The sequence below is a fragment of the Thermobia domestica genome, chromosome 2 (genome assembly GCF_964235325.1).
Source record: "Thermobia domestica chromosome 2, izTheDome1.hap1.1, whole genome shotgun sequence".
In the NCBI taxonomy this organism is placed as follows: domain Eukaryota; kingdom Metazoa; phylum Arthropoda; class Insecta; order Zygentoma; family Lepismatidae; genus Thermobia; species Thermobia domestica.
Window position 1 is genome coordinate 123,361,255 of NC_137455.1, and position 27,045 is coordinate 123,388,299.

The following is a 27,045-nucleotide window of genomic DNA, read 5'->3' on the forward strand; positions in this document are numbered from 1 at the left end:
TTATTTCATCTCTTGAAACTGTTTCAATTATTGTGAATATTGTCGCTTCCTACAAAACACATCTGGATGTTGTTGTATGTTGGCGATAGTCTGGCCTTTCCACTCACCTTAAAGTCACAGCCACTTAAAGTCATTTTAAATTGTATTAAACGTATGTAAATAGTAACATCTTAAATTCTTTATATTAGTAAATGAAATTAAATGAAATCTTTATGTTTTACGTCTCACGATTATGCCGGCTAGGCTAAAGGAGACGGTGATAAGAAATGAATGAAATGGTGGAATGAAGAAAGTGGGAGGAAACGGGAGAACTCAGAGAAAACCCACGCACCATAAAGCTCACTTGGCGCGAGCTGGGATCGAACCAAGGACTCCATACACTAGAGGTGAATGCTCGACCACTGAGCCACCGCAGCCCCTCTCTTTATATTCGTATCGCGAACTTATGAGTGAATATTTCAATAACTTACAGTTGTCTGGTTACTGTTACTGCTGTTTAAAAAACTAAAATATTTGTGAACTCGAAGCTTTTCATTATTGTCACAACTATCGAAAGCAACCGGATTGGCTGCCAAAATCATATTAGGAATTAACAATCCAATCAGGATTTCCAGGGCACATAAATGTGAGTTTTCGATATTTTAACAAAATATAACAAAATTAGTAGTCTGAAGAAGGAAGTGATATACTTCCGAAACTAACATTTCTAATTAATATATAATAAAGATTATAGACAGCCTTGAAGAAAGTTGTATTTAGTTTGTTTAAAATATAACACTTTTTATCTGTGTTATGATGTTAACAATGAAAATGTACCCTGTTTAAAAGATTCGGACTCATTCCTTACCAGCAGGTACCTCGATTATGCTAACGAAGAGATTGTCAATCACCCACAGTTGCCGAATTATAAGACTCTTGTCTACACAGCAAACTAAGATCCCTGGGGAATCCCACTTTTAACGGAGTACACATATGGCAGCTGAAACCCCCTTCTCTATGGCTACAACCAACTTGCAAGAAAAACGGAGTGACGATCTTAATTTAAATACGGAATTATATAAAATACACTTCCACAGCTTTTAAAAGAATGTTAAAAGTAGCTGTTTCAATGCTCAGTCTAAATACGATAAAACTCGTGAAAGTGAATTGTAACTTGGCATTAACTATAACTATATAGGAGTTGTTTTCGAACAATTTTCTCAAACTTTAGGGAGTTTTTTCACACTCCATAAATATTAGTTACCAACTCATTAGTGTGTGTATATATATATATGGTGTTGCAAAATAAGTGTTACAACTCTTGGGAGGTGACTCCTGCCACTGAGACAAGAAAAAAGTTCTCTTGAACTTTCGGCTATCGGGCATAGTTTCAGATCTACAAGGTACCGAAAGCGTGGGAAAATGACTATCAGACGCCAATAGTTCGGGAACTATCCTACGTAAAGAGGGCGTGTAAAAAATTCACTGAAGAAGTCATACCTGCTGTATTGAATTTTGCATGTTTCACAATCCTACCATGCACGCGCAAGGAATTCCCCAAAGGAACGTAGGGAGTCCCGGATAATCAGCTAAATGAAAATTAGTCTAAATGGATATGAATTGATAGGGTTTCTACCAGGTAACAATAATTCGTTTGTATTAAGTCGATATCTGGAACAATCACCAGGTACGGATGCTAGCCAACAGTGACGTTCTGAGTATTAAGTGTACCGAATTTGTACTCAAATGCTCTAGAAAGACATCTGGAGTGTCGGTAGAGCACAACAGATGAAGCAGGCTGTTCCACATCTGTGAAGGCACGTAACGAAAAATGCCCAGAAATGCACTCACTCAGTAAACGTGAGTTCAAAGCGCCGGAAATGTAAAGAAAAGCATCAAAAATATGAAAGCCATTGCCAATTCTCCAATAATATTCCATCAAACCGATGCAATATGATGTGCACTGTTGCATATGAATAAGGATGCAGCAACTGAGACCACGTTGAAATTGTGCTAGGGGACTCACAAAGAAACTGGGGAAACTAAAGGAATGGCACTAATGGGATCGCATGATCGATATTGAAATGTGGCTAGTGTTGATATCGATATGTAACTACTGGACAAATGTCAACATGTCTCACTACTGCTGGGACATCGTCTCACGTGCGAAAACTAGGAAACTAACGTTGTACATTCTGCTATTATATCTGGTGCATTTTTTGGTATAATGTAACCAGAACACGATTGTATCAATGACCCTCTTTGTTTGGAACATTGTTCTACAGTCGACACATATGAAAAGAAATCTCTTAATCCATGTTCAAATTCTGATAGAGCGTAAAAATAAACTTGCACATGTCCCACGTCTTCTGGAACATATGACGTACTCGAAATATAGGAAAATACCTTCAGAAATTCGTATCTCACACACAGTGCACATGCCAGGGTTTGAAAAAACCCGGGTATTTTTGAAAAAGCCCAACCCACCTGGGCCCATGTGGGTTTTTTCGGGTATTTTCGGGTTTTATCGGGTTTAATTGGGTTTTTTCGAAATATTTCAATGTCTTTGGGGTAAAAATGTTAAAATATGATTTACATTTCAAGATTGTCATTGTCACAACTTGCAACATTTTTCTATTCTCTGCTGTTTTGAAAAAATGGCCGCCATTTTGAAATTTTTTATTGGATAGCCGAAAAAATCTATACAGCAAATTTAGAATGTCTCGTGCTTTTACCCTCAAAATTTGAACTTAAGAAGTCCGAAAATTGTACCCTGTAGCATGGATACACGCTATTTTAAATAATGGCCGCCATTTTGAAATTTTATGCCGCCAAAATATATACAGCTAATTTAGTTTCTCGTTCTTTTACTCTGAAAATTTCAACTTGAAAGACCGAAAACTGCCTTTTGTAGCGTGGATATCCGCTATATTTTTTTAAAGAGCCATTTTGTAATTTTACGTTCGTATGCCGCCAAAATCTATGCAGAAAATTTAGAGTGTCTCCAGTTTGTATCCTGAAAATTTAAAAGACAGAAAGTTGAACACTGTGTAGTACAGGCAGACAAACGAACAAATGTAGATCATCCCAGGAGCCTGAGTGACGTTCGGCAAATATGAATACCAAATAGCTATATTAATTTAAGACATAATTCATCAAAATGTCTTATATGAAATAAATATTTTTCAACGTAAAATAAATGGTTTTATTGTTGAAGTTCACTTTCGATGCTTTGTGCGTTCAATTACGGGAATTTCCCGAGCACTTGTTACAAGACGGTTCTTTTCTAGTGTTTGCTAACTATGGAAAGTAGAAAACCCGCACCCCCGCAAAATTCCCTATGATATAGGTCTAAGTGTAACGTATCTCTGTTCGGACCCCTTCCCCCATGGGAAGGAAAATACTATCGTGAACAAAAGTGCATCAGCACCTGTATTCTGCATATCCTTAGTACATTCAATAATAAGCTTAATGCTATAAATTAGGAATGGCCAAAATTTTCCGGATTCCGGAAATTTCACTTTCCGGATTTCGGAAAATTCCAGAATTCAGAAATTTTTCCGAATTCCAGAATTGGCCATCCTTACTATAAATGAGAAACTGAAATCTGCATTGATCATTTTTTTTTTTTTTTTGTATTTATCACCACTTCTTTAAAATTATCGAAACAAATGAATAAATTAATCTTTACGTGACAATTTTGGATTTGGAAAATGAAATTTATTCTTTAAACTTACACATCAACTACAGGAAATTGCTTTAAGAAGTCCTTTTTTTTCTTTTACCCTCAATAAATGTATAGAGTTCCTTACAAATAAATTTCAAATTTTCCGTGATACAGTCCCTGTCATCTCTTCAAAATTATGTAAGCAGATGAACAAAATATATTAATCGTTGATAGATGGTGAAAGGTGAGTTTTGGATTTGCAGAATAAAAGTTACTTTTTAAATCTATACTTTGAACTAGATACACGTTTGAAAAAACCGGTCATAAATGGGCTGGTACAAAGTTTGCACCGGTCACCGGCTTTAATCAAAATAACAGCAATATTTCCGGCCAGGTCGGTGAAAAACCAACCCTATTCTTTTCCGAAAATTAATTTAAAACAATTAACAAAGATAAGCCTATAATTTATAATTTATAAAGTAAATGTTTCAAAATGTAATAAACGAAATGAAATATCCTCCAGCGTAAAATAAATAGCTTTATTGTTGAAGTATTCACTTCCGATGCTTTGCGCATTCCATTGCGGGAATTTTCCGAACACTTCTTTCACGACAGGTTTTCCCTGAAAATGAAGCTTGCTTTACTGTACATCGAAACTTCAATTAATACTGAAGTTTGAATTCAGCACTTGAAATAGTAACAGTTACATAGTCTTGGGAACTCCGAGCATTAAGTTTCTTAATTTTGACAAGAAATCTATGCTATTGCTGGTGTTGTTCTACAGAATGCTTATTTGAAGGGTAGCAACAAATGACTGTTGTTGGAAAACCAAATTTTACTGAATACTTTTGTTACCACCAAAGGTAAGGAATAATACTAATAGTTTTACTAATGTATTTACATATTTACTGTTAGTACCGGCACCTATGACCTTAAACCCGTCAACGTATGAGGGATAACGTCTCTTGGCGGCGCCGAGTCAGCAAGCACACTATTCACAGAAAGTATTTTTCTAAAATATAGAATTGCTTATTTTACTTCAAATAGGCTATAAGCATAATCCACACATTAATTTGTTCTATAATTATCTCAAGCTAAGGGGAGTTTTTTTAGTCATTCATTCAGTTTATTCAGAACTTTATAAAGGTCTTATGTTGAATGTTGTTGTCTACCTTAAAATGAGAGCATCTAATTCGCCCAAAGAAAGTTCAAAATCTGATAAAAATAACTTTCAATGTGATCACCTTAGTTGTACCAATAATATATTAACAAAAAGCTCAAAAACCCAGGTGGGTTTTAAGGCGGGTTTTTTCAGGTGGGTCCAACCCGAAACCCCCCCCCCACTTGGGCAAACCCTGGCACATGCCAAGACAAAGACGAAAATGAACCAATTTGGCACATGGAACACTACAGCTGGAACACCATACATATGGAAAATAAAATGACATGAGAAATAGGAAGAAACGTCTTAAAGCTCTGATTGTTTACAACTGTGCAATAGGAGTAACAATATGAAACACACAAGCATATCGGGAGGCTGTACAAGAGCGCTTGTCAAACAAAGTGGATACTCCTCAAAGAAATGAATACAGAGAAAGTGAGGCTCCCTCGAGCCTCAGGGCTAGAGCGCTCGCTTTCGCTCGCGTGGTCGCAGTTTTCAAATCTACTGGGAGCCCACGGCCTCAGATTCAAAACCCGAGTAGTTATTTTCCTATTTTGCGCACGTGGGACGGTGTCCCAGCAGTAGTGGGACATGTTGACATCTGTCCATTAGCTACATGTCGATATCAACACACACATTGCCCACATTTCAATATCGATCATGCAATCCCACTAGTGATATTCAGTTAGTTTACGCAGTTTCTTAGTGAGTCCCCTTGCACAATTTCAATTTGGCCTCAGTTGTTGCATTCTTATTGGTATGCAACAGTGCACATCATATTGCATCTTTTTTAGGGAATATTATTGGTGAATTGGCAATGGCTTTCATGTTCTTGACGCTAATCCTTACATTTCCGACGCTTTGAACTCACGTTTACTGAGTATGAGTGCATTTCTGGGCATTTTTGTTAAGTGTTTCCACACATGTGAATCACCCTGCTTAATCTGTTGTGCTTTACCGACACTCCAGATGTCTTTCTAGAGCATTTGAGTACAAATTCGCTACACTTAATACTCAGAACGTCACTGTTGGCCAACATCCGTAACTGGTGATTATGCAACCACACACAACGGGCATGAAGCTGTCCACCATTTTGTATTTGTTCCAGATATCGAATTAATACAAACGAATTATTGTTACCTGGTAGAAACCCTATCAATTCATATCCATTTAGACTAATTTTCATTTAGCTGATTATCCGGGACTCCCTACGTTCCTTTGGGGAATCCCTTGCGCGTGCATGGTAGGATTGTGAAACATGCAAAATTCAATACAGCAGGTATGACTTCTTCAGTGAATTTTTTACCCGCCCTCTTTACGTAGGATAGTTTCCGAACTATTGGCGTCCGAAAGTCATTTTCCCACACTTTCGGTACCTTGTAGATCCGAAACTATGCCCTATAGCCGAAAGTTCAAGAGAACTTTTTTTCTTGTCTCAGTGGCAGGAGTCACCTCCCAAGAGTTGTAACACTTATTTTGCAACACCCGATATATATATATATATATATATATATATATATATATATATATATATATATATATATATATGTATGTATGTCAAGTTCGACAACTGAAATACGCATCTGTACCCATGATTTACGTTCAGATAAATTACTTAGTTTTGATAAAGTATACAGAACTACATACCTTTAAACCTGAAGAGAACTCCACCATCTCTTCAGCCTGGATATTCTTAAGGCCGTACACTCTAGCGATACCATCACCAATACTTAATACTCGTCCTGTTTCTTCCAAATCGGCCTGAAAATAGAATTCACATTCATTTGTCATGTCTTTACATGTATAGTACACTACATATCTTACACTATTATATTTGGTAATCGAAATACATATTTTAAAGTACTTCCAATAAAATCGTTAAGTACTTGAGTTAATCGCATCCATCTTGTATGTGACCACTTTCCATAAATAATTTTACTTGTCGATGTTGGTAAGAACAAAATAAAATAAAATCGAAAAAAATCAGATCTTTTAGGATTGGAAGTTATTAAATTAAATGGAAGAGATTGTATAACAATATATTATATATATATACATGTCAATGTGTCTATGTATTTAGCCACGCGAATTACTTCAAGACCTTCTCCTGCTTCATTTGTCAGTCCCTCGACGAAGGTGAACTCAAATTCAAAAACTCGCATACTTAAGTGTCTATCCAACAATACATTATAACAAAAGCCATGATATGAAACACAGTTGGAAACTCATATTACTGAATATAAGGTGACGCATTTATAATATACAATCGTGACTGGAGAAACCAAAAGAATGGGAGAGCTAGAAGGGGGACATTTTCGAAACTTTTCTACCCGACTTAAGCAGCAACACCCAATTAACAGTGTTTTCAACCCAATATAGTTTTGTGTTTTCAAATGACACTACGTCAGATTTCAAATCTGTGTGTTAAACAAAAACTTAAAATCTACACTTATCATTCAGTGTTGCGCTATAGTAGCACAAAACATCCGAAGTTTGGAAGCCTCAATCACAATACAGCACAACGGAGATGAACAGGGCAATACACTTCCAAAAGTATCTTAGCGTTATATATGATTCACCCTATATATAAATGAACTAAAAATATATAAACTACTGCGGAGCAAATCTTGAAATCGTTTAGTTGGGATAAATACACAGACACATTAAAGTCAGTTATATCATTAAGAACAATGCGCCAGCCGTTTTCTCTATTACTCCTTACGTTTACGTTGATAATGATCTAGATCTGAGATGTCCAACGAAAAGTAATGTTACAACCTTAAAAATTTGTTTATGATGGAAGCTGCAGTAAGTGCTGTAATCACTACTTGCACATGGCAAAGTAAAAAGATGTTTAAAAGAAGACAAAAAGAACAGTGTATCATGTGGTTTGTTCAAAAATTCAGATTACATACTTTTTGCTGGAAGTATTTGTTCATAGTTCTATATTTTATAAATATGTTTTTGTTTGTATCAATTTCTAATGGAATTATAGATTGTATAAAAGTATACACTCGTATTTACGATTTGGTAATGATTGGTTTTAGTGGGATGTTACATATGTGGGAAAATTTATATGTCGTCAGGCCTAACTGGTAAGCCTAACGTTGTAAGTGAACGATACGGCTCAAGTGTACAATGCAGCACCCAACACAAACAATTATCATAGGTGTAACAAGTAACTTCTAAGAAAGAAAAAAAAAAAAAAAAAGCCAGAAGTTGAATGAAAAACTCTGGTATTGGCTAGCAAATTTCTTTACTTCTTTTTCTGATGGCTCTGAGTCATTCGACGTAAATTAGTATTGAACTCTGATTCAATTTTTGTTGAAAGCTCATGCGGTTCGGATCCCACATTAAGCTGTAAGCCCACGTCTCGCTACTGAAAGGACACTGAACTCAAATCCAATCGATCATATTGGTATTCACGAACTTGAGGAGCTGTTGTCTTTACTGTTAAGATTATAAATTCTTTTTAAAAATTCTGATATAAAATTATCAAGATAATATCTAGATTAGGGATGGCCAGACGGATCTGGATCTCGGATATCCGGATCCTATAAGATCCGGATCTCGGATCTGGATATCTGGTTCCTGGATCCGGATATCCGGTTCCTGGATCCAGATCCGAAATTTCGAAGTTCAGATTCGGACTCCTGTTTTGAATATTTTAGGCCTTAGATTCAGACCCAGACTTAAATATTCATATGTATAAATTATATATAAAATTTACTAAGTGAATTTTATCTAACTCGGTGGGAAGACAATTCAATTTAAATGACAAGAGATTACAACAAAATCTCATTTTCACATTTTTCGGGGTTAGACCACTGTTGCGCACACCCCATCATTTAGTCTTTAGTATATCTTTAAACGCACTACAAGTATGCCACTTGCATCTCAAGTCAGTAGTTGTATAGATCTACCTTTTGTTATATATTAATCCAGTTAGGATTAAAATTCGATTGTTTGTGAGACCTATGATAATATTTTCAGACTGAGTTATAACGTTGAAAAACTGCATAGTAATGCTGCATATTTTCTTTGTCCCACATTGGAAATTAATGTAGTCTATCTTATACAGTCGGCTTTTATGATTAATCTAATGATCTGTACTCCTGCAGCATTACGCTAAAATCATGAATGTCTTTGAATTTTCATCATTTCTATTTTTTTTTTTTTTTTTTTTTTTTTTATTACGAGCAAAATAAATATCATAAGTGGTATTTTACATAATACATATAGACGCAGATCAGTCAGTTGATTGCTTAAAGTTTATAGCAAAGCTATTACATCTCTAAAGCACTGGCGGTCTTAGAACAAAATCCATGGCTTTCCCATAAAATCTTAAATCTCTGTATATAAAAAGGGCAAAGTCCTGAGTGAGTGAGTGACAGATCACCGTATAGGCCGTACCGCTTAAGCTAGAAACTTGAAATTTGGACAGTATATAGGATCTCTGACGTAGATACCACTAAGGAAGGACTTTGGGAAATTCGTTGAGGAAGGGGGAAATGGGGTGGAAAATATTTCAATAAAATTGCCATATTTCCGAGATTCTTGACGTTAGATACTTCAAATTTGGTATTTGGCTTTTTCATTGAAAATAATTTGACATGTGTTTCAGTTTTTTTTTTTATGTTATGTTTTAGTAAAAAGGAAAAGAAAAGAGATGGAAAGGAAAGAGGGTGGGAATTGTAATTATTATAATAACATGTCGATATCTGGGAACCTCTGAAGGTTAGGAGCGTAGAATTTAGTATTTGGACTTTTCATTTGAAATAATTAGATATGTACTTAAGCGTTTGTTTGATGTATGTCTTAGAAGGGAAGAAAAGATTTTTATATCTCGGAATTTTGGAATGTTAGAGAAATGAAACTTGTTATTTGAACAAAAATTCGTTATGTTTGCAGGCGTATTATGTGCGAGGCCGTAGACCGAACAAATGTGTGGGCAGCCCCCACGTACTCGCACTGAAATTCGGTATATCTCGGGATACCGGAATGTTATTACACACAACTTGATATTTGAACTGAGATTCGGTATGGTTGTAGGTTTGCGAGGTGCGACGCCGTAGGCCGATCAAATGGGATATCAGAGGCTCTAAGACCGAATCCCCAGACATTTCTTTTTAAATTGATTATGATTAGAGGTTTTTGTGGTGCAAGGCCGTAGTAACGGGGGTCTAGTGGCGAAGTCCCCAACTAGCCGCAGTCTAGTAAGTATATAAATGTATTTGCGTAATGACTGAAAATTGCATGTATCCCTGTGGACAAAATTGCATAAGTAGCCACGAGAAATGACAATCCTTTAAAATAAAAAAATTTAAAAAGCCAACAAAATGTACTCTTGAATGAGTTGTATATTATGTTTGCGCAGGGGCGAATCCAGAACGGACTGCTGGAGGGGGCGGATGGATTCTTAGGGGGGCGGTTGGGGATGCTAGCAGTGAAAAATTACTTAGATGATCTGAAATTGCCACAAATTACTACTAAAGTACACTTAATGGTGCCGCTGGGTAGGGCGAACGACTTTTCGCCCTCCCTCTGGATCCGCCTATGTGTTTGTATGAATGATACAGCTCCTTACACAACCTATGCAGACGTAATAGTAGTAGATTACTAATTATAAAGATACGTGTTTCTGCTCGAGGCTGCATATGGTATTTTGTATACACATACAGCTACATTAATACATGAATTTTGATACATTAATTGACATTTAGAACTTTATCTCTACTACAATTCTTAATACTAACTGGGGTGGTACGGCTACAGAGAAACGTATTATTAAAGAAAGAAAAAATCTCATCAAGAGCAAGAAAAGGAAGTTGCTCCTTAATTTGATTTGATCTATATTTTATGGGCTGTTCTATTAGCTATGGCCTAGCCCATCACGACTAGTAAATGGCCTCATTCAGTGACCACAATAACTCAGAAAGAACTAGGAATGTAAGCAGCCTGAGCCTAATGAAGAAGCTTGGGCTTGAGACTGTTTCATCCCAGCATTTGACTAGTGTTACAGAAAACAAAGGACAAATTTCTATCAGGACGTCCGCTTTAAAAAAGATTTACTACATTCTCGATCGAGTATTTCCACCAGAATCTAATCTGACAGTGAGATTGCTCTCACCAAAGTCGACAGTTTTAGTCAATCAAATTTGGTGTAATTGTGACATAAGACACAAAAACTAAATATCAACAGAATGAAGAGAACGCAAGGCTGTCACACGATCCCATACCTCAAGTGTCTTAAAATCCTATTTTAAGCATAGGATTGAAAATCACTTTGTCAATAATTTCGAAAACTTTGCTGATTCGGAACACCTGAATTTTCTGACACGGAGTTTCGAATCCGAATCCAGTGTCTGGATATCCGGACCCAAAAATATCCAGATCTGGCCATCCCTAATCTAGATATACTACATTCAATTATTTACAATATACAGGGTGGTCCATTAGTGTTAGTACAGTGGATTATTTTGGAAACAAACATGATTAAAGCAAATCTGACTAGCGGAGGGCGGACTTGGGTAAAGGAGCTACCGATTGGTGCATGCGTGGAGAATGGCGGACATCTTGATGGCCGCCATCTCGGATCCAGGTAATTTTTTTTTTCAAAATGGCCGCATACATCAATCGGTAGCTCCTTTACCCAAGTCCGCCCTCCGCTAGTCAGATTTGCTTTAATCATGTTTGTTTCCAAAATAATCCACTGTACTAAGACTTAGGGACCACCCTGTACAGAAGATACAACTACCGTTAGGGTGCTTATAGACGGGGCAAGTAGAAGGCCAGAACTGGCCATCAACAACTTATAACCTGCTTTCCTCGTCTATAGAGGTACTTTCCACTGGACCGGCAAGTAAGTACTGGTGGACAGTAAACTCAAACATGTTTGATTTTACTGGCGTGCGATCGGCAGGTACCGCGTCACATGGTCGAACACGTGACTACTGGCGGTCAGAACTGTCTTGTCAAAACAGTGCTCGCGGCCAGTAGACGGTTGTCGCCAGTAAAAATTAATTATTTGTCGTGAAATCATCTAATTAAACATGTCTGTGGATGTTCCTGAATAGAAGAAAACTATCAAATAGAGAGTGATGACATTATTACCTTTCGGATATATTTCAAAACAACGAACTGTTATGGAATGTGCGACATGAGGAGTACACTACAAGCCTTAAAGTGAAAATGTGTCTTGAAGAAAAAAAAAAAAAACTTTAACAACATACTGTTGCGATAAATAATATTAATTTCTTGCGATCAAAAATTAAATATTACGATACACTAACTGGCTGCTGTAAACCTCCTTTACTTGCGGCAGGCATACTTGCGGGAAAGTGAGGGAGTGGCCAGTACCTGCCGCCACTACTTGCCCCGTCTATAAGCACCTTTACATTTCAGCTTCTACTAATGATCTGTACGTTCATGTAATGGTTACAAAGAAAAAGGAATTCATCTCTAGAAATCTCAATCTTTATATGTGTATTTCATATCATGTACTTGATATCCACTCGCAAACATGAACCAAAAAAATATTTCCTACTTGATGTAGCATTTTTTAAAGTTACGAGCGCACGAAGCTTTCAGTTGGTGTTCATACGAAAAAATCTGTCAGAAAACATTTCTGAGAAAAGTCTGCACAGTAAGATCTTGTCCAAACATTTGTCTAATTAAATAATAATAATAATAAAAAATCACGAACCCTAGTGACTAGCAGATAGAAACAAATTACATATCTGAAGTCAAAATGCTTACAAGCATACCGAAGTTTTAACTACTTCGACAACGGAAGATGTTGCTCAATACGTATTATTTGAAACTAGTTTTATATGCATTTCCTGATTGTAGAAAGTTATACATTTAATATTTTTTATGACTTTAGTCTCCAAAAAAAGCAGCTTTACTGACAGCACAGTGGAGTTCTTTGAAGTTCTCGTTTCTAAAATGAATACATCAACTATTATATATTAGGCTCATTCGAGTTAACACTCCTGCTAGTGGTACGATTTGTATTAGCGTTTCTCGGTCTCCACTCGTATAAATTCCATTTCTCCATGATTAGATCAGAAAATGCCATGAAACATCAGCAAACATCGTAAATGCCAATTTGCCCATAAAAATGCATACAAATAAACTTCAAAAATAAATTACTCTACATCAACAATTTTCTATCACGCATCGATACAATTAACCAGTATTACTAAAGATCCATAAATAACATTACAATTTAAATAGTATATTTTATGTACGGAAATAAGTTGCTACAAGGAAAGCTAAAACTAGCAGATAAATCTAAAATTCAGAGTACCTGATTTACTAGCATGTCACTAATGTTGATGAAAATAATACTGTTAGCGTCGATCTATTAAAAATAAAGAATAACTATAGTCTATACCAAATATTAGCCAATTAAAACTGAATTGAATTTTGAACGTACTTAAGCCCTGAGTCCATTCTAACGGACTTAAATACTGTTGTAAAACTTTAACATCTTGTTAAAATTAACTGTTGACCCAAGTACCTTTGAAAAGCCCTGTATACAAATTTCCATATGGAATTATTAAAATAAATAAAAAAAAACTTAAGCCAGCTGACAATTTTCATTCAAAAAAATGTATTATATCTTGCATGAATTTGCAAGAAACAGTAACTGACTTTTTATTATTTTGAGCGACCATTGATAAAGTTGGCTACATTGCTTAAAATAACTTAGTTGCAGGAAATAGTTGAATAATTTTTGCTGTCCTCTGATTCTATAACACTACAGTAGTAGTGTTTTTGGTAGTTGTAATTACAACAAATTCTCACAATTACGTAATTTTAAGCAGTGTTGTAAACTTTACTAACATTCATATCTCCAAAACTGTTAGAGATATCAAATTGCTGTAACTGCCACTATTATTGTTAAGTCTATTGAAAATCATCTATGTGATTCAAGATGATATTTATCTAAGCAGTTTTCGAAATGAAAGTTTAAAAAAAGGAAAAAAAAATCGTTCCAACTTGTTAGAAATGTCATATTATGGTCATAGTATTCGACATTAAGATACTTTCGAAGTGCATTGCCCCATGCGTCTCACTTACGTTCTTAGTTGTCCAGGTCTCCAAAAGTTGGATTTCGTGATATTGAATAATAAATGTAGTATTTTAAGTTTACGTTTGACACGTAGACTAAAAATGTGAGATAGCCTGACGTAGTTCACTTGAAAAAATTCAACTTTACGTTGGTTTGGCAACACTGTTAATCTGGTTGTATTGTAAACTACGTTAAACAGTGTCTGACTTGTCTATATTTGCTTTGTACAAAATTTCTGCGAATTTCATTTGTTAATTCAAAAGTCATAAGCGCGTTTTAAGATAATGATCCATCCTATCATATACAGAAATTAGACACCTTTTTTTCCCCTAATGACCAACTGTAACATTCAGATATTCAGAAAAGTTTCAAGATCCTGATTCAGTCAATTTCAAGAAAATGAATATTGAAATGAGATCTTTCAGTTTAACGTCCCATGATTATGCCCTTTAGCGTAAGGAAGACTGATTAAAACAAGTGAATGATAAAAGAAGTGATGGAATGAGAATGTCGGATGAAACGGGAGTATCCAAGAAAACCCACGGACACGATGTTGTCCACCATTGGTCGGGTATCGAACCAGGGACCCTACGCACCAGAGTAAGCGCTGTTATCACTTAGCCACAGTACCTCCCTCAAAGAAAATGTGTCGAGATCCTTTAAAAAATGTAGTAAATAAGGAGTAACACTATTACTTTAATAAACAGTTCAAATTCTCTCTCTCTTCCCCCCCCCCTTTCCCAATTCCCGAATTTCATAAGAATAGGATACTGAAAGAATGTTTAATCTTTAAGTACGCAAATACTTAAAGGTTTGACAATACTTAAAGATTTGGGGAGAGGAGATTACAGCTGTCCATGCCAATTTCCTAATTCCAGTTTTTATTCATTTTTTTAAAATGTTAAATGTACAACATTAAAAAGTTGAAAACTAAGATAAATGATATTAAATACTGGTAACAGCTAAACAGAATTACTCTGAAAGCTACTAACATTAATAAATATGTTTGTCTACTTATTGTTTTAAAATTATCTCAATAAAATATTTACCAATTTATTAAATGTAAAAAAAAAAAAAAGTTTAAGACTGGCTGCTTGCGACTTTCGATTTCATTTCCAATAGTTTCTGATTCCTGTCTCTTACTTTTGAAGTTTGTGTTCTCTCTCTCTCTCTCTCTCTCTCTCTCTCTCTCTCTCTCTCTCTCTCTCTTTTTTCTAGTTGTCTCTTAATTCAGCCATTTTCCTCCGTTATATCCATTAGCTCCCGATTTTTAACGATATTTTTATTGTATTTCTATTTTTTTTCTCTTTTAACTCAGCCGTTTTCCTCCGTTAGACCCATCAACTCATTTTTTTTTTACCGATATTTCTTTTATTGTATTTATAATTAGCTACACCGGAATAGCACAAAAAACACTAATCTTCAATTGCAACACACTTTTGTATACCTTTATCCATGTGTAATCTAACATTTTTACATCGACAACACTGTTGATGCCACAGCAAGATTCACTAAAGCAGGTTTATCCCTCAATGCTGCATGATGAATTTCAACAAGTCTGGGAACATCTCCAGCTTCATCACAATCGATCCTGGGGAGGCAGTGGCTCAATGGTATAGGATTCACGCTTGGCGCGTGAGGTCCCAGATTTGATCCCAGCTAGCGCCAAGTGAGTTTTGTGGTTGACAAACACAGTGTACGTGGGTTTTCTCGGGGTTCTCTCGTTTCCCCCCTCACTTTCGTCATTCCATCTTCATTACCCATCTTACCACCACAGCCTTCCCCTTATTTTCGGTGCATAAATGTGGGACGTTCAACTTAAAAAAAAAAAAAAAAATTAAAAAATTCATTGATCATGTTATCTTGGTATCTTCACGTCGTTGTCCCGTTCAAGGGGAAGTTCCACATCATCTCCAGAATTTTTATAATCGTCATCGTCGGAATCGAAAAGTTCATTAGCATTTATTGTTATTTATTCATTTCAAACAACAGAAATGAATGGCTACGTCGTGCCATTTTCTGTATAATGCACTCACAAATTATGTAATACACTTCTAATCGGTATAAGAAATGAGCTCCAAATGGGCATAGTTATTTCTCTGGAAGCATCCATACTACACATCCAAAAACTGTTACAAATCTATTCAATGTTCATTACAAAACAAGAAAAACTCAATGTCAACTTAATTCAGGGGTATAGGAGCAAAACCTGCTAAATCCATTTTTCAAACTTTTCAGGAGACGAAACAAAAGAGACTCCTTTATGTTTCAAAATTGTTGACCTTTATATTATACAGTGGTCATATACACAGGGTGTTAATGAACTATACGGACATACTGTAAGAGGTGATTCCTCACGTCAAAATAAGTCAAAAGTTCCTATGAACCAATGGCGAAAAGTGCGTAGTTTCAGAGCTAGGGCTGTCCAAAATCGCGAAAAAGTCCAATTTCAAGAGACCCTATTTCGAATTTGACAAATCGTGGAGTGGTTGTCCTTATCAGCGTAAAGGAAGTTACGCATAAACAATCCAAAAACGCATATTTCATTAATGTTCAATGGGTGTGCAGAGTATTCCCTGCAGGGTGCAATTTCCAGACATGCCATCAACCGAATTTTGAAGTATGCTCTATGCTCTGACTTTATGATTGGTCCAACGTAGGAAAAATATGAACCTTGATAGCAGTGAACACGGAATCCTTTAGCGTGATGTCGTAAGTATTAAGGATCGTCAGCAGCAAGTCTCTCGTACTCGAGAAAACGCATGCTGCGAAGTTTCCTTTCACACTTATAAGTGAAGAAAACGTGAAATATACCGTGACGAAATACATCGCATCACACGTTATTCTGAAGAAAGAAAGAAAAAAAAAAAACTGCCGGTTCCTAATACTTCCGACTTCCCTCCGAAGCATTAGATGTCCATTGTTGTAAAGGCTTACCTCCTACTTACTTTGGTCCCTCCTTAAAATCAGAGTATATCTGAAAATCAATTGGGAGTATATCTGGGAATTACACCCTGTAGGAATACCCGGTACACCTACTGAAAATTAATGAAATATGCACATCCGGATTGTGTGTACCTGACTTCTTTTACGCTGGTAAGAACCACCATCCACAGTTTCTGGAATTTGAAACAGGGCTATTGAAAATTAGCTTTTCTGTGATTTTGGACAGCCCTAGCTCTGAAAATATGCACTTTTCGCCATAGGTCCATATAAACTTTTACTCTTATTTTGATGTGAGGAATCACCTCTTACAGTCTGTCGGTATAGTTCATTAACACCCTGGATATAGTGGTTACTACTTAATGCAGATGAGTGAAATCTACCACTGAAGAAAAACAATTGTTCAACAATTCCGAAACATAAGGGAATCACTCTTGTTTCGTCTCCTGACAAAATCGAAAAATTGATTTTGCAGGTTTTGCTTCTATACCCCTGAATTATTAGTGTATAACGTTCTGACTTCACATCACATGCATCACTTCCGTAGCACTGAGTGGCTGAGGTGAATCAATTAGCTGGTATGCGTAACACACAGCAAACAAGTGAATAATTTCCCTCTCACAGCAGATATTAGTTGGTCAACGTTATTATCCTGTTTCTCAGTGTAACTGCAATGGCATTACTAGACACCCTAAAGTACGTGATCCCCCATTTGGGGATCACAGAAATTAATGGGTTAAGTAGTTCCTGTGAACTTTTCTTTTCTTTTCCTCTAGAGCCCAAATTATATCTTGTTCTCGCACCTTTTAGAGAAGCTATGGGGTCTAGATCTAAAGCACTGAGGCTTCTTATTCTATCTATGCATGCTAAAGAATCTAATTGTCAAGCTACTACGGTAGTAGTTTTCAAGTTCTCTACCACTGAACTTTTGTTAATAGAAAAAACTACCCTCTGCACAAGCATTTCCACATGACAGTATCACTTTCACAATACTCAATAATGCTTGAATCTACTTTTTCCCACCAACGGATCTGTAAAAGTCATTAAGAATCCTTTGAATAAGACGTCAACACACTTTTAGGCTATAGAAAAAAGAAAAAAAATTGCTTTGAAATCGAGACGGAAGGACTGATCGAGCATTTCCAACTATTTTATCATTATTGTCTTGACAATTTCAGGTTTAAATAAAACTAGCTAATGCCTCTCCATGAGCAATATTTTTACGTTCTTCCATCTGCACTTTTCATACATCATGTCTGAAAAAGTCTCGTAAGAAATTCCGAACGCCTCGTATGGTCTCTGGGTAAATTAACTCACCATTTTTTTTCCGTTCTAGATCAAACATCAAAAAGAGCTTAAATGCGAGTTTAATTTATTTTAAATCAGAAATTCAAATACTGAATTTCATGTGTAACTCGAAGAGATTCAGAGATACAGATATTATATTAATCGTAATCCCATCCTGTTTTCCTTCCCCTTTTGGTAAAATATCAAGAAACGCTACAATACGTGTCTCATTATTTTAAATGACAGTCCATTTAGCAAATTTCATGTCTTTAATCTTCAGATTCGGCGATATGGACATTTTAGTATAACTGCCCCCCCAATTTCTCCCTTCCTCGTCAATTTTTGAAAATCCATTAGTGGTGCCCTACGTCACAATCCTATGCACTGTCTAAATTTGAAATTTCTAGCTTAAGAGGACTGGCCTGGGTGTTGATCAGTCGTCGGTCTTTCAGGACTACCTTTATATAGAAAAAGAACCTTAGGATCAAAACATGAAATGGAGCGAGTAAGACCAAATTTAAGAGGAATCTCTTCAAGGATCTTTTCAGTAGTATGTACTAAAACCTATCGACACTACAGGAAGAAATTAATTGTTTCCCTTCTTGATTTTTTTTTTTTTCAATACAACTTTTTGCTCCGAGTCATTATCTACATTCTTTGGAACTTTGAGAACACTTAACTTCATACCTATGGTCACTAACCTATTTGCCATTGAATAAATTCATAAACCTTATCTTTTAGAAAACTCTTCAATAAATTTACTATGACTGAACAACACTTGATACAAGAGAGAGGCCTGAAACCTAATTAAAAATGGTTCTAGCTCCAATGCAACAGACTTGAAAACTAAGTTTGGTAGATATAAGCGTATCTTAAACCCCTCGTATTACTTAAACCCCTCGTTTCACTGTTTATGATGGAATTTTTGTGAAATATAGTGTCAGAACTTACAATGATATCTATTTTTCAAAGCTATTCCCGCGCCATCAATATTTTCAATCCACCTAGATTTATATATATATATATATATATATATATATATATATATATATATATATATATATATATATATATATTTGTTCTGAGTTTAGCTCTCGCTAAATGAGAGGAAGATTCCTCTTCGGGCAAATGATTTACTGAATAAGTAACAGAGACCTCGTAAAAACTCAATGTTCCACTTAATTACTGAATATACTCTAGGCCGGCCGCATAGTGATCAGAGGACAGGACAGCCGAGCCGATGTCAATATTGTAAGCAATACAACAAAATCTCATATCACATATTCACTCTTCCAATTGCTAAACAAAAGTCTCACCTTGGATGTCCTGCCTCTGATCAATGTCCGCCCAGCCTAGAAAGGGTACCGTGTAGCACATGCAGACCACTCTAATATTTTTATTTCACTTCCTTGAACTTCTATTTCAGTTTGTAATGAAAAAGACATTGACATATAATTGACACTGGGTCCATTCATGCCTCTCTCGTTCATATATATATATATATATATATATATATAAAAACTCATTCGTGATATTATCTCAAACTTGCACATGCAGGTTCATTTGACCTTTTCTAGCAATTTTGTTAACTGATTCGTCAACAGCAACAACAAAACATTCATATTTTTAAAAGATGACTGCAAGTTTTCTGTGCATGAATGGGGCAATTCCACAGTACAATAAATAGTGTAGCTACATTTAACAGGTCTCATTTGAAAAATCTTGGCTATTTTACTGTATGAAAACAGATTGAAAGCGAAAGCCATCGAATCGTACTTATTTTAGCAGTTATTGAGTTCAACAGCTGTAATTTCCTTCGGTATCTTATACTTTTGCAGGATAACAATGATTTTACTGCCACTTAAAACAGCATTGTTTTCACTACTGAGTGTTTAAGAAGACTGTACAAAATGAGTTTTTGTATCGTACACGTTTATGTTAGAAGCAGAACATGTTGCTGACTGACCAATATCATTAAGTTTGATTTAGTGACCCTTGATTTAAAAGTATATATCGGCTTCTCAAAGCATATCTTCATTATAAAACCCATCATAGGTAAACATGTGTTGCATCTGTAGAGACTTAACAGCCTGCATTCTCACGTTACTTGAACAAAATCCTGTATTACAACACAATACATGCTCCTCCATTACGATTATTCTTAACGAGTGTTAATCCTTTTGCTCAATCGAGACTAAGTCCGGTTTGCGCCATGGAGGGTTAAAAGTAGTTTTCTTATACATTTTAAATAAATATATCTGAAAATGCAAAATAAAAAGTAAATTTTAACAACTCCTTTATCTAGCTTTTCTGAACTTGGGGCAAGATGCTAAGAATTATGTTATATACTGGTTACCACTTTAATTTCACGATATGTATTTATTGAAACTTCGGTTCCGAAAACAGGATTCCTGAAAGAAAATGCTAAATGCTACAGTATGTGTTCTGGTAGATTGTAGCATGTTTTGCCCTCAGCTGGCTTCACTGAGCCCCTTGTTTAAAAATTATCGACATACATACATACATACATACATACATACATACATACATACATACATACATACATACATACATACATACATACATACATACATACATACATACATACATACATACATACATACATACATACATACATACATACATACATACATACATACATACATACATACATACATACATACATACATACATACATACATACATACATACATACATACATACATACATACATACATACATACATACATACATACATACATACATACATACATACATACATACATACATACATACATACATACATACATACATACATACATACATACATACATACATACATACATACATACATACATACATACATACATACATACATACATACATACATACATACATACATACATACATACATACATACATACATACATACATACATACATACATACATACATACATACATACATACATACATACATACATACATACATACATACATACATACATACATACATACATACATACATACATACATACATACATACATACATACATACATACATACATACATACATACATACATACATACATACATACATACATACATACATACATACATACATACATACATACATACATACATACATACATACATACATACATACATACATACATACATACATACATACATACATACATACATACATACATACATACATACATACATACATACATACATACATACATACATACATACATACATACATACATACATACATACATACATACATACATACATACATACATACATACATACATACATACATACATACATACATACATACATACATACATACATACATACATACATACATACATACATACATACATACATACATACATACATACATACATACATACATACATACATACATACATACATACATACATACATACATACATACATACATACATACATACATACATACATACATACATACATACATACATACATACATACATACATACATACATACATACATACATACATACATACATACATACATACATACATACATACATACATACATACATACATACATACATACATACATACATACATACATACATACATACATACATACATACATACATACATACATACATACATACATACATACATACATACATACATACATACATACATACATACATACATACATACATACATACATACATACATACATACATACATACATACATACATACACACATACACACACACACACACACACACACACACACACACACACACACACACACACACACACACACACACAAATCCTAAACAAAAATTCTCAATTTTTCCTGATTTCAGGTTTAAGTCTCATTTTCCCTGATTCTTTCACATCATTTCGTTGTCCCCGACTTTTCCAACATTTTCCTGATTTTTAGATTTGTAATCCCGTATACATGAATTATGAAAGCTTTACCAGACTCCAACCCATTTATATTAAAATGTTAAGATACAGCACCTACAATTAATGCTGTTAGGAGCAGTGAATAAACAGCACACAAAAACAAAAGCTCTGAAGTAAATTCTTTACACAATTTTTCCCGCGAACACCCAGAATTTTTCCCATCACAGAAACTACCAAGCAACTCAATCTACTACTGTAGCCACTGTAGATATTTCTACGATATTTATCTTCAATTTCCTACTGATAAGTTACTTGTAGCTCACATAATTTACTTATATTATTATACACAAAATTATATTTACATGTAGTAGCTACATTGAAGAGAAACTATTAGCTGAACCTTGCCTACTTCAAACCAATATTGGAACATTACACTATGTACGCACACATTAATTCTCTCATTTAATATGGTTTCCTTTTTGATGATTACACATTAATATGCTAGACAATTCAGCATCTACGATATGAAAACTGTAAATCGTCTGAGGAACTGCCACGATACATGACAGTACTTTACAATATCATTATGCAACGTACTGAAAGAGACTTGTAAAACTTCAGTTAGAATTCTGACTGAGCTTGCTGATAGGAAAGTACACCTTTTCCCCATGAAAAAGGTGTCACACCATTATTTCAACTTATAAAAAATTGCAGTATTCCAATAAAAAGAAAATGGGGAAAGCTGTAAAGACTCGCGATTTTTTTTTTTTTTTTTTAATATTTCAGGTTAGTGGAAAAATTACAGGACATTCCACCTTTCTTTTCCCATTATAAAAAAAAAAAAACTGAAAAAAATCAAGAACCAAATCAAATTTGCCATTCGAAAGTGAAAAAAATGGACGAAATGGGTTTTCTAGTTGCAACCAACTGCTTGTAGGGCTATTAGAGTATTGTTCAACGACAAAAATATTTTAGTGAAAACATTACTAATGTTTGCAATAATTGTTCTGAAAACTTAACAGATTTCATGTAACCAAATTATTATTTAAAATTCATGAATTAACTTCATTATAACTATGCACAAAATTTATAGAGGTCGTTAAAGTTCGAAGAAGAAAGTTGAAAATGCTATCCACACATTTCGAACATTTTGACGCGATATAACAGTAAAGAAGAAATCTGTAATTTATGAAGTTGTACTACTGTTTTAAACAACCATATCCAAAAAGGTAGTTTATGGTTTTAATTTTGTAAAGTGAACTCACATTAGGTTCTAACAATATTTGAAGCTCAGGATAACGAGTTTCTCGAACAGAGAACAGAACGAGTTTCTCGAACATGAAAGCGAAACCTGATAGCTAAACAAAAATGGCTTTGTATGTTTCTTGGTTTATAGTACTTCTTTCTTGTCTGTCAGTTTGGATTTGAAAAACAAACAGCTTCCAGCCACATGCTAAGGCAGTTAGGCAACCAATGCAATGGCAATTTGTAAAACAATCAAGATATCCAGCCCCGGACTGGACGTAGGACATACTAAATATTGTAAACGCGCTTTCTTAATTGCAGAGTTCACTACAGGAAAACAGAAGTGGCACTTGAGTAAATCATAAAAAGTCAAAAAAAACCGAAAGCCTTTTTTTGCATCTAGTTACAGCAGAAGACGCTGTATAAATTCAATGTAACCATTACACGAACTATACGACAATTGATTTAATGGCAAAAATTGACTCATATTGTTAAATAATTAGATAAAAAGCTTACCAATAATTCTGTCTTGTTAAAATTGTTCTATACAATTTCAACAGATACTCTTACCTTCGGCAGGTTCGAATTACGGAAAATCTTTTCCCATCACAAAATATATAATGTCATTTAGTATTTAACTGCACGTTTAGAACTGTTGGAGGATGAAATCAATCTAATAGGAAGCCGAATTCTATATCGGGAATTCTGAAGAACAGCAGTTGTTTTTTAAAGGTACTGATCTCATCCTTTAGCAGTTCTGAATCTACAGATATGTACAAAATAACATATTTTATTACGTAAGAAGATTTTCCAGTAACCAACTAAGACACAGAGGGTGACAAGAGTATTTGCCAAAACCGAGAACAATTTTAATAACGCGTAATCACTGGTAAAGTATGTGTCTAATCATATGATAACTCAATACTTACTAAATCTTCGAATTCAATTATAGCAGTTATTGCAGCCATTACACTTCCTTGAATAAACCCATCGTCTCCGTCACCGCCAGATCTGCTACTTCCGCCAGCCACATCGGTGGCAGATGTTTCCAGTTTGTGACACATATTTCTGCTGGTAGGTACTGAACGATTGAATTTCCTTGTAGGGGAAGTTAGTTTTTGGCTCCGTACAGACGACACTACTTCTTCATGAACTTCACCTCCTGCAGCCTCATTAAAATGTGACTGTTTACTAGTCTTAACGCTCTTACTACGACTTGTACTCATTGAGTATTTAATAGAATTTGAGTTCTTTTCTTGATGTGAAATGCAAAGTTTTTCATTGGTAGATGTTTTAGGATTCGGACACGCTGTAGTTTTTACAGAAATCTGAGGGCTTGCTTCTTTCGCAGAACTCGAATCGTAATTAAAACGTCTCTTTGGTTTACGAGAGCGAGATTTTCTTTTTCTCAATGTGGTAGGAGAGAATTTCTGCGAAGATCGTGTGGTTCGAGTACCGATTTTTGTATGAACACCTGAAGTTATTTGTTTACTAGGACTAGACCCACTTGGTCCAGATTTATTAGTGTTAGCTATTTGAATATTCGTCGAAACTACTTGTTTTCCTTGTTTACTACAGCTTTTAGATGTATGCTTTCCATCACAACTTACACATCCCCGAGTTTCTGAGTTCATCGATTTTCCTACATCTTCTCTGATGCTTATATTAGATTCTTTTCCAAGATTGTTATCACTGGAAAATCCTGCATTTAACTTGCTTGGTACCACAGTACGATCTGTATCATTATGTGACATGACGCAAGTAGGACACGCGCAATTGATGACACTGATTTTTGGTTTTATTTCGTAACCTCCCACAATTTTTGCTGCATCACTTAATGCGGTATCAGTTTTCCCTTCAGATATAGTTACACCATGTAAATCTATCGGTTTTCCAGGACCAATATAAATAACGTCTGCTTTCATACTTGAACTTGATATGGTGTTCTGAGTTGTCACCACCTCACGACTCTTCGATGTATTAAATGGAATTCTATTCTGCTCACAAACACTAGAAGTTTTTGAGGGTGTTAATAACCGTTTCTCCCTTGAATCATCTTGAATGTTAATTGTAAAAGCATTGTAAGTTCCTCCTGAAGGTACTTCCTTTGAATCTACTGTACAGTTAGTTTTCGCGCTGAAACTAATGGGTATTTCGCTTAGATTTTGAACAGATTTACTATCTACTAATTGCTCTTTCATTGGATTAACCATGACTCTACTATTCATGTTAGAACTTAAACAAGATGGTTTTGAAATATCTACGTCTCCATTGGTGATAGTTTTATTACATATTGGTATAACTTTTGGTAATTTTTGGACATCAGGTACGAATATGTCGTCACTTTCTATTGTGTGATCTTTGCTCGAATCAATTAGACACACCTCAGAACTTGGATTTATGCTCACTGCTTTTCCAGAACAATCTTCTGAAAAAATTTGATTATGCGAGATTTCCTTTAACGACTTCCGAACATCTGCCATAGAAACGTCGTCACAAACTTTTGTATGGTCTTTATTTAAATCAATTATAGGCACAACTTTCAGTTCAGAACTTTTATTTAATTTATTTTTGTTAGATGCTGCTTGACTTAATTTCTTCACGTTGGGTACGAACACATCACTTTCTGATGTATGATCTTTGTTCGAACCAATTATAGACACTGCTTCAGTTTTAGACTTTGAATTTGTATCCAGTGCTTTTAGTGTTCTTGGACTTGGAATGCTCCTTTTACACTCAGCTTTATTTGACGATTCCTGGATGGCGGCTGCGAACACATCATCATTTTCTATTGTATGATCTTTACTTGAGTCTATTATAGAAATAGTCTCCACGTTTGAACTAAGGTCATCATTCTGTCCTAATGTACTTGGGTGTACAACACTATTTTTGTATACTGTTTCATCTGTTGATTTTTGCATGACGAATACATCGTCACTTTCTATTGTATGGTCTTTGCTGGAATCTATTATCGATACTGCTTTCGCATCAAAATTTGCAGTTGATGTATTTCTCTTACGTATCGTATCTTTTGAAGATATTCGGGTATCTGGCACGAAATCATCAGTTTCTATTGTGCTGTCTTTACTTGAATTAATTACAGATACTGTTATTTTAGAATCTGACTTTACGGGCAAATCATCAGAAGCACTCACATTATTTACTATATCCTTCGGTGATTCTTTGTCTTCAGAAACGAAAACATCATCAGCCTCTATCGTGTGATCTTTGCTCGAATCAATTATTGACATTGCTTTCACCGTAGAAGTTGATCGTATACCCAGGGCTTTCGCGGTACTTGGATCTGACACGGAAAATTCGTCACTTTCTACTGTATGATCTTTCCCTGAATCAAATATAGACTCAGGTTTCACAGTTTTTCTACATATTTGTAAAGATTCAGGTAGACTTTCAGGTACTCCTGTATTTTGACACAAATTATTTATTTCTTCGGGAATTTTCTTATAGGAATTAAGTGTTAGAGGGTCTCGAAGATTTTTAAACACAGTATCTTCGAATTCTTTTTTCACTGGTTTTTTGACATTACGTATTAATGACTCTAATGTCTCAATTGAGCAGTCTGTTTTTTCTATTCTAGATTCATCATCTGATGTTCGATTTGTGGATAATACAAAGGCTGAAACTGTAGGTAGTACTTTGGCATTTGAGTCTGACTTAAAGGTTTCCACATCAAATTTAGATTTATGACAGACTTTTCTCCTTCTTTTGCTCCTTTTTTTCTGTACATTAAGAGCTGTTTCTA

At 35.1% G+C, this 27,045-nt stretch overlaps 2 protein-coding genes across 2 annotated transcripts in view; one reads left to right on the forward strand and one right to left on the reverse strand.

The window, feature by feature from the left end:
* The window catches only part of LOC145675263 (acidic mammalian chitinase-like), a 354,567-nt gene that overhangs the window by 140,985 nt on the left and 186,537 nt on the right, over positions 1-27,045 (forward strand). The window lies entirely within an intron of this gene.
* Positions 1-27,045, reverse strand: part of blw (ATP synthase subunit alpha blw, mitochondrial) — a 76,308-nt gene that overhangs the window by 26,393 nt on the left and 22,870 nt on the right. The window contains exon 3 of the mRNA XM_081745643.1: positions 6,456-6,569. Within this exon, the coding sequence (XP_081601769.1) occupies positions 6,456-6,569 (114 nt within the window). The remainder of the gene's footprint in view (positions 1-6,455; positions 6,570-27,045) is intronic.